General features: G+C 33.5%; 1 protein-coding gene across 1 annotated transcript; it reads right to left on the minus strand.

Annotated features, from left to right (window-relative positions):
• Positions 1-2,567: 2,567 nt before the first annotated feature.
• On the minus strand, positions 2,568-9,601 carry MSTN (myostatin). The gene is made up of 3 exons (XM_055290016.1): positions 9,095-9,601; positions 6,938-7,311; positions 2,568-4,500 (listed from the first exon to the last, which is right to left on the minus strand). Exons 1-3 carry the CDS (start codon positions 9,465-9,467, stop codon positions 4,120-4,122), a joined length of 1,128 nt encoding a protein of 375 aa, XP_055145991.1. The 5' UTR covers positions 9,468-9,601; the 3' UTR covers positions 2,568-4,119.
• Between the last annotated feature and the right edge of the window lie 399 nt (positions 9,602-10,000).

Here is a 10,000-nt window from a genome sequence, read left to right on the forward strand (position 1 = left end):
TGAAAATAAAGCATGTGTGTCTTGCATCGTTGCCAAACCATACAGTTCCATATCAGGAATACTTAGTGTTAATGTTAAACCTGACATAAGCCAGTCAACCTTTGTAAGTTATCTTGTTAAAGAGTTGTCTGTCATCATTATATATACATTTTATGCCTGGGCAGCCTCATATGTAAAATCTTACATTCAAGAACATCTTGCGTTCTTGACAGGATGTGATACTATTGAAGTATTTTTATGTGTAATCTAGGAAAAAATATTTAAATATTCCTTCTGTCTAGTGTTTTGAATGGCAACCAAGATAAACTTGCTATAAACCATGCATGCTATCTAACATAAATATACTCATTTTCCAAATACTTCCTCTGCAAAATGCCATCGAGGCATGAATGGTACTAAATTTAGTACCATTTTTCATTGCTCGACATCTTACTCAGGGATGACTAAAATAGTATAGTTTGCTTTGATACGTTTTGCAGTGTGTAAACTGGAACTGAATGACCATGCAAATGAAATTTCAACACTCTATGTCACATGCCAGACAAGTCATGACTTGCCTATCATTGCCTATAGTTTCATTTCTTAGTTATATTATTGGTGTTTTATTTTTAAAAGTGATCATTTGATATTTGAAATGGATTTTATCATATTATAGTTTAATCAATATTTGAATTTAGATTTCTATTTGTATATAATTAATATACAAATAGAAATTATTGAAATGACACTTATATTAATTATACACTATTTAGCAATATTAACACATAGAATTTTAATTATCTTCCTCATTAAACTTAGTCACTGCTTTATAACTAAGTTACTAAACTGATGGAGGGTGGAGAGGAGGAATCACTTAAAAAATATTTATGTATGTTATTGCACTTAAGGATTTCTAGGTACTTTACAACTGTTTTGCAATTCAATTTGAAAATTGGTGCCCACAAAGTTCAGATAAGTGTACCAGTTTCATTAAGTGGTAAGAAAAAAATGTAGCTTCCTTGTGTCTCTGTGGCTTCAGTAGAACTTGTAACTCTAGGACCATATACCCTTGCCAACTGCAATGCATTTGGAAATTGAACCTATGAAACATATAAATAGTTTTCAGGTCAAGACAAAAACAAGAAATAGGGAAAGGATTCCCTATTTAATAAATGGTGCTGGGAAAACTGGCTAGCCATATGTAGAAAGCTGAAACTGGATCCCTTCCTTACACCTTATACAAAAATTAATTCAAGACGGATTAAAGACTTAAATGTTAGGCCTAAAACCATAAAAACCCTAGAAGAAAACGTAGGCAATACCATTCAGAACATAGGCATGGGCAAGGACTTCATGTCTAAGACACCAAAAGCAATGGCAACAAAAGCCAAAATTGACAAATGGGATCTAATTAAACTAAAGAGCTTCTGTGCAGCAAAAGAAACTACCATCAGAGTGAACAGGCAACCTACAGAATGGGAGAAAATTTTTGCAATCTACTTATCTGACAAAGGGCTAATATCCAGAATCTACAATGAACTCCAACAAATTTACAAGGAAAAAACAACCCCATCGAAAAGTGGGTGAAGGATATGAACAGACACTTCTCAAAAGAAGACATTTATGCAGCCAAAAGACACATGAAAAAATGCTCATCATCACTGGCCATCAAAGAAATGCAAATCAAAACCACAATGAGATACCATCTCACACCAGTTAGAATGGCGATCATTAAAAAGTCAGGAAACAACAGGTGCTGGAGAGGATGTGGAGAAATAGGAACACTTTTATAGGAACACCATTGTGGAAGTCAGTGTGGCGATTCCTCAAGGATCTAGAACTAGAAATACCATTTGATCCAGCAATCCCATTACTAGGTATATACCCAAAGGATTATAAATCATGCTGCTATAAGGACACATGCACACATATGTTTATTGTAGCACTATTCACAATAGCAAAGACTTGGAACCAAGCCAAATATCCAACAATGATAGACTGGATTAAGAAAGTGTGGCACATATACACCATGGAATACTATGCAGACATAAAAAATGATGAGTTCATGTCCTTTGTAGGGACATGGATGAAGCTGGAAACCATCATTCTCAGCAAACTATCGCAAGGACGAAAAACCAAACACCGCATGTTCTCACTCATAGGTGGGAATTGCACAGTGAGAACACATGGACACAGGAAGGGGAACATCACACACCAGGGCCTGTTGTGGGGTGGGGGAAGAGGAGAGGGATAGCATTTGGAGATATACCTAACGTTAAATGACAAGTTACTGGGTGCAGCACACCAACATGGCACATGTATACATATGTAACTAACCTGCACGTTGTGCACATGTACCCTAAAACTTAAAGTATAATTTAAAAAAACAAAGTAAAATAAAAGAGAAATGAAACAGATATAACTAGTCCTTGCTTTCATATGTGTAAAGCAACTTGACCAGGACCAATTTAATAGGAATTTAACTCCTGAGAACCAGAGTAGCAGACCTAAAATTCCTCAACCATTAGGCTTTTATAATAAAGTGAAAATCAGAAATCCAGAATTAATCATTAGAATAAAAACTGTTGTGTCTTTCAAAAAAATGTGAAAACACTTTAATATAACTTATATTGTTTCTACAAATTAGATGTAAGAAATAATTTCATTTAGTCATAGTACAATAAATTTGATTAACAAAATCCCAATTTACAAAATAGAAGTAAATAAATGCGGAAATATATTCATTATCAAATTATAAAAGTAACAGTTATTGTTGAGATAGCATCAGTTTATTCTTCATTTCAGATAATAGAGTCAATTATTTTGGTATGCTTAGTAATGTTTTTGCAAGTATTAAAATAATGGAACGTCGAGATTTAAACACAATGACAGTAAACCATTGAAATTTCAAATTCACATTATACGGCCTACATGAATCCATAAGTGAATGTTAATCATGTAAAAAAATATAAAATGATTGTAATATAACCATCTAATCATTAGCATATGGAGTTTTAAGACCACTATGTAATCTGCTAATTTGCTCTGAAATATAAGTAGTTGCTTTTCTGTGATGCATGACATGTCTTTGTGCCTTAGTACTTAATTTGAAATGTCTTTAGTGTAAAAATATACCAAAGTAAATAAAAAAGGAGACACTTATTTACAAAACAATATTGTATACATATTATATAAATGCATTGTTTCAGTCTTTTATACAATATTGATAGAGTCGGTCATTTCTATTATTTTACCATAAAAACTGCAGTATTGCAAAGGCAGTGTTGTAATTTTCCAAAGACAAAATTACATACTTCTCCTAGTATGTTATTTTGACATTTTGATAAAAACAAATACCATTTGACTGCCTTTTAAGGTAATGCAGTTTCTCCAAGTATGCTACAGAATTGAAAGGCAACCTCTAGCAAAATGATTCTTCTTACATTAAAGAAAATCCATTCCTCATTTGGAGGTATAGGAAAATGCACCTGAAGAAAAGAGAAGCTTACTATTTTACTGAATGTTTTTTATGTGATAAACCTGGTAGCCTCAGACATTCAGCCTATTGTATTAGCACCATTGGCATGGATTGTTAATGTACTGTGTCAATTATAATAGGAATGGAAATTGCAAATGCTGCACCATCCCTATTTTTGTGGAATTTTATCTTACCAAGTATACTACCATACAATATAAATTCAAGTGTTTAAGGATGATTCGAATGATGGTATATAACAATCCTGCATTTTACCAATGCTGTGTGTAGATTTTTCTGTAAATATTAAACAAAACTGTAAAGAAATAGACTTTAAAGCATACTCCTTTAATTCATCAGAACGCAAGGAGAATCGCTTTCATTTCCTCGCCGATGTTGTAATATATAGGAACATAAATGTAATTTGATCTCCTTCTAGCTCAAAAACTCTGGAAATCATAAAACTTTCTTGTATGATTTGTTTGGATGGTTAAATGCCAACCATTGCATATATTCCCCCTTTTAGTTTACATACTGTAGCTTATGCTTAAGTGACTGTAGCATACTCTAGACCTATAGCCTGTGGTACTTAATTTCACAGCTTCAAAATTGTTGAGGGGAAAACCTTCCATGTTTTAGGAAGTTATGAACACTTAATATAAATCTCATGAGCACCCGCAACGGTCTACTACCATGGCTGGAATTTTCCCATATATTATTTGTTCTTTGCCATTAAAATATAGCATATTAATTGGAGACATCTTTGTGGGAGTACAGCAAGGGCCTGCTGAACCTCTGGGGTTTGCTTGGTGTACCAGATGAGTATGAGGATATTTTTGTAAAAATACAAATTCACACTCTCCAGAGCAGTAATTGGCCTTATATCTTTTAGGAGCGATAATCCAATCCCATCCAAAAGCTTCAAAATCCACAGTTAGAGGGTAACGGCAGCATCGCGATTCTGTTGAGTGCTCATCACAGTCAAGACCAAAATCCCTTCTGGATCTTTTTGGTGTGTCTGTTACCTTGACCTCTAAAAAGGGATTCTGTTTGAAAAGGAAAGAACAATCAGTAATATCAATAGACCTGGAGACACTTTTCTACCTACCTTAAGAAGTCATTGTTGAAGAAATAAACTAATAATTTTGCTCATACCACATTTATTTTTAAAAGGCACAGCATTAAGGAATGTTAATTTACACTAGGCTTGATTTTCCCCTTATGTCTCAAAAGAATTTAACAGCAATACAAATTCCCCTAAGGTCAGTTCCATGTCTTTTTAATTTTTATTTTTCCAAGTTTGAGTACCAGACTGCCTGGCACATAATGGATGTCCTGAAAATATTTATGGGAAGAAAGAGAGGGAAGGAAGAAAGGAGAGAGAGAGGAGAAGAAGGAGAAGTGGGGAATAAAGGAAAGACCTGAGCTCCCTCTCTTCTTGCTTCCTGATTAAATGTGTTGGCTGAATATGCCTGGTAACTCCTGGGGGGTTAGGTATAGTCATCCATTCTCCTCACTCAGGAAAACTTGGACAATAAAGCCAGGGCAAAATAGGGAAGGACAAATTCAGAAGAAGAGATGATGATATTTCCTTTATTCTTTCACTGGAAAATGTTTCTATTCAGATATTCAAAAATTTGTTGGTTCTGTCTCTGCCCCAATCTTTTAATGCATTTGAGACTTTGTTTCCCTTTACATGAAAAAATCTGAGGAATACAACATATTAACCACTGGACATATTATCAATTTTGATCATTAAAATGCTACCTATAAAAAGGAACACTTTCTTAAATAATTGACAGTAGTTTTTAACCCATATCTAAATGAAAATAGCTCTGGCAGTGTTATTTAAGACTGTCAAAAATAATAATATCATTTTGGGAGTCATTAACATTTAAAGTAGCATATATAAAGGAAACTAGATCATTTAGAAAATTGTATAGTCTTTTAGACACCTGCACACGTATGTTTATCGCAGCATAATGCACAGTTGTAAAGATATGGAACCAGCCTGGTGCCCATCAGCGGATGAATGGATAAAGGAAATGTGGTATATATACACCATGGAATACTATTTAACCATAAAAAAGAGTGAAGTAATGTCTTTTGCAGCAAATTAGATGGAGCTGGAGACCATTATTCGAAGGGAATGGAAAACCAAATACCATATGTTCTCACTTGTAAGTGCGAGCTAAGCTATGAGTACGCAAAGACATACAGAGTAGTATAAGGTACTTTGGAGACTCAGAAGGGGTTGAGGGATTAAAAACTACATATTGGGTACAATATACACTACTTGGAGTGATGGGTGCACTTAAGCCTCAGACTTCACCACTGTACAATTCATCTGTGTAGCCAGAAACCACTTGTACCCCCCAACATATTGAAGTAAAACATATGTGTGTATAAATATACATATACACATATATAATAAAAAAGTAATACAAATGAAAAAATATTGTATAGTATTTTGAAGAATGTTTTATTTAGAGTAGATCTGATCTGCTAATTATATCATCTTTATAACTAAGATCATTGAAAGATTACAAAGGTAACATGTTTGTTGTTTACAAGTATAATCTTCTTTTGTAAATTATATCAATAGATGAATGTAAAAAGATGTGATCACATTAAGTATTTGAAAACAGAAGTAAACAGAAATTTAGATAAGCCAGAAGAGTAACCCTAAATTTGTACTAGGAATTAAAATGGTTTTTATTAATTTTTGTTATATATAAGGTATTGTCATTTACTTGGCCTGATACTAAATTAGTTGGCCTTCCCTAAGTCAACTTTTGCACAAGAATGCTAAGGCAGCTCAGAAATAAGCTAGGCGGCAAAGGCTAATTGGCCACCTAGGCATGTAAATTGAAGTTTTATTAGGAATATTCCATAAAGAGATATATACACACATCAGTGCATCAACATCCTACAAATAATGAACATATTTATCATGAGGAATCTTAAATGTATTTAATAAAGTATAAGCCTATAAATATCACTCTTAATTTCTCTGAATAAAACATTTAATTATAATTTTAAAAGGTTTATCTGTTTTATGCTAAGCCAAACATTTTAACACATTTGGCACCCTTCTGGGAGAAAAAAATAATGTTTGGATTTGTTGGTTTATGTAGAAAATCCACTATATAGAGTTAATATTTTAATTCATACAGTCATGTATCATATTAATGAAAGGCACTTTATATTTCATTCCCAATTCAAAAGGACTTCTTAAGAAATTAAGAAGTATGGTATAATTGTTTTCTAAAATCTTGATGCAAAGTCAGAGGATCAAGGGAGTGTTTCATAGGATATGAAATTGGACCCCTACTTTTATTGGGTACAGGGCTACCGTTGGGGTAAGATACCTTTGTCTAGCTTATGAGCTTAGGGAATTTGTAGCTATTTTCTACTGTTGTTTATTCATATTATGAATAAAAACATAAGGTTATTACAATGTTATTTTCAGTTATCACTTACCAGCCCATCTTCTCCTGGTCCTGGGAAGGTTACAGCAAGATCATGACCATTCTCATCTAAAGCTTTTATTTCAATGCCTAAGTTGGATTCAGGTTGTTTGAGCCAATTTTGCAACACTGTCTTCACATCAATGCTCTGCCAAATACCAGTGCCTGGGTTCATGTCAAGTTTCAGAGATCGGATTCCAGTATACCTTGTACCGTCTTTCATAGGTTTGATGAGTCTCAGGATTTGCACAAACACAGTTGTAGGAGTCTCGACGGGTCTCAAATATATCCATAGTTGGGCCTTTACTACTTTATTGTATTGTATTTTAGAGCTAAATTTAAAGAAGCAACATTTGGGTTTTCCATCCACTTGCATTAGAAAATCAGCTATAAATGAATAAGAAAAGAAGAGTTACTGAAATTATTTCCCATTAACAAAACCCCTCCATATTAATAGTTGAGCATTTTAAAAAATTAAGATAATGTATGCCTATGCAGTCTTTTAAAATGAAATACTGTGTGGAACTTTATAACTCAGAAAAAAATGTCAAAGAAAATCATTACCCTAGCTTTTCAGAATTTTTCAGACGTATGTATTTTCAGCTGTTCATCAGGAATCTATTCCCCTTCCAGAGAACTATGGACAAAGGAAGATTCTATGAAGTAATGAACACTGAATGAAATTTTAAAATGATGATGATTAGAGAGAACAAGAGACACTGTGGAGGAACAACCACTTAGAATTCTTTGGGAATCTGAGTAGTTACACTTACTGAGCAGCTGTACCAATCAGTCTGGAAGAAGGAACCCTTCCCCCAGGCCTGAATTACCTGGGGACAAGACACACTGAGCAACTTACTGAGCCTCGGGAATTAGTAGAAAACACAGTACATCTGTTACATTTTGGCTTTGGAATAGCCTTTTAAAGGAGCAAAACTAAGCAGATAATTAACACAAAAATCTTGATGTTATATTCAGGCTATCGCAAAAGCTTGAAAGTATTGTCTTTAGGGCCAGGCTGTCATGTAAGCACAAGCACTAACAATTTATTTTATTTTGGTTTTCCAAAATTGTCTATAAAAGGCAAATCTACTCCAGACCTATTTGATAGCGGAGTCTTAAATGGAAATTCTTTGCTGCATTGTAACCTGATTACTTAATAAGGGAAATAATATTTTAAAACTGTTTTGAGTCTTGTTTAAAGTATATAAAGACTTGTATTAAAGCAAGATAACAGGTAACACAAAATTTTTCTTGCCATGCCTTCTCTGTCAAGGTGCCTCTTTCTCTTTCCTGGAGAAAGTATTCTTTTGAGCTGACTGCAAAAGGAATTGTATGAAATATGTTATCTGTCAGAAGCGGTGTAGATACCACAGGTAAAAGCCCTCCCTCTCAGGAAGAATAAAATATTTTAGAAGGTTATTAATTACTCTGCCTGCTTGGAAGTACACAAACTGGGTACTCTCAACAATAGTACTACGGTCAAGGTACAAGGAGGACTTTGTGAGCCATAACCTACCCAATTAAAATGTTTATTTCTTAGGCATTTTCTAATATTTAGTTCGTGATGATTATTACGCTATGTTTACTTCATTATTGTTCTTACTAATACATTAAGATATTTAATTTTTTCATACTCTTCAGTGTAATAGCTTTCAATATTAAATTTTTAACTGTGAAGAACAAAAAAAACACTGAGAGAGTTTCAAATAACAGAAATCACTTTAGGTTTTCAGCAGTGCTCAAGTAAGCTTAAACATCCAGCAATTTCTTTTTTTTCTGTTATTAGTGAAAAAAACATTTTACACAACCAAATACAATTATAAAATCTAATGTAAGTTTTTAACATTGCTTGTAGTATCTCCCAGTCCTTGCCTTGGTGGTATTACTGTGAAAGCATAAGCATGCTATCTATATTTGCCTTATTAAACTAATGCTATGCAAGTATTTTATTTTTTAGTTTTTTGTCTCTATAAGAAAACAAATAATGCAGCAGATTTTTGTCTCATCAACATATTCTCATGCAATCTTGAAAAAGAGAAACTCTTTTCCTTTCTACTTACATACAGGCCAACAGCTTGTTAAAAGAGCCTGAAAATAGATCTGTTTCTCATAAACACTAGAATAACAGTCAGCAGAACTGTTGATATACACTAATAGGACTACTTACACTCTGTAGGCATGGTAATGATTGTTTCCGTTGTAGCGTGATAATCGTCATCTTCCAAAGAGCCATCACTGCTGTCATCCCTCTGGACATCATACTGATCAATCAGTTCCCGGAGTGGAGGAGCTTTGGGTAAAAGTTGTCTTATAGCATCTTTGCTGATGTTAGGAGCTGTTTCCAGACGAAGTTTACTGAGGATTTGTATTTTAATGGCTTCTATTCTTGAAGATTTAGTGTTTTGTCTCCAAGTACATGCATTACACAGCCCCTCTTTTTCCACATTTTCTTTTTGCTCACTGTTTTCATTTAGATCCACTGGACCAGCAACAATCAGCATAAACAGGTAAATATAAACACAGAGTTGCAGTTTTTGCATGATTTTAAAATCAATATAATCTTTTTTTCTTGTTCTTGTTTCTTCCTTTTACTTTTCCTTTGCTTTTGAGTAATGCCAAGCAAAATTTTAATGCATGTACAGTCTGAGAGACAACTTGCCACACCAGTGAATCTTTTATACTGTATTCCAAGTGGCTTTTTATATTCCAACTTAGATGAGACAAGTGTCGTCAGGATCTATGATTGGCTCATGCTCCACAATGAATCTCACTGTCAGAGGTTAAAACCCTGTCTGTCACAAGTCACCAAGCAGTATTTTGTTACAGTCAAGGGTGAGCTGATTCATTTGACTACTTCATAAAAGAAATAAATCTACAAATAATAAAAGATATTTGTGACATTTGAAAAACAAAAGTCTATGTTGGCAATAATATAAACTGTACTTAAATCTTATTAATCCTCACACAACTCTTATTGTAATTTAAATAAGTCAATTTTAATTTATACTACATACTTAAAATATGAAATATTGCTTCCTCAAAAACTAAAATGATTTTATATTGTTTAGGCAAG

This window comes from Symphalangus syndactylus, chromosome 8 (assembly GCF_028878055.3).
Source record: "Symphalangus syndactylus isolate Jambi chromosome 8, NHGRI_mSymSyn1-v2.1_pri, whole genome shotgun sequence".
Lineage (NCBI taxonomy): Eukaryota > Metazoa > Chordata > Mammalia > Primates > Hylobatidae > Symphalangus > Symphalangus syndactylus.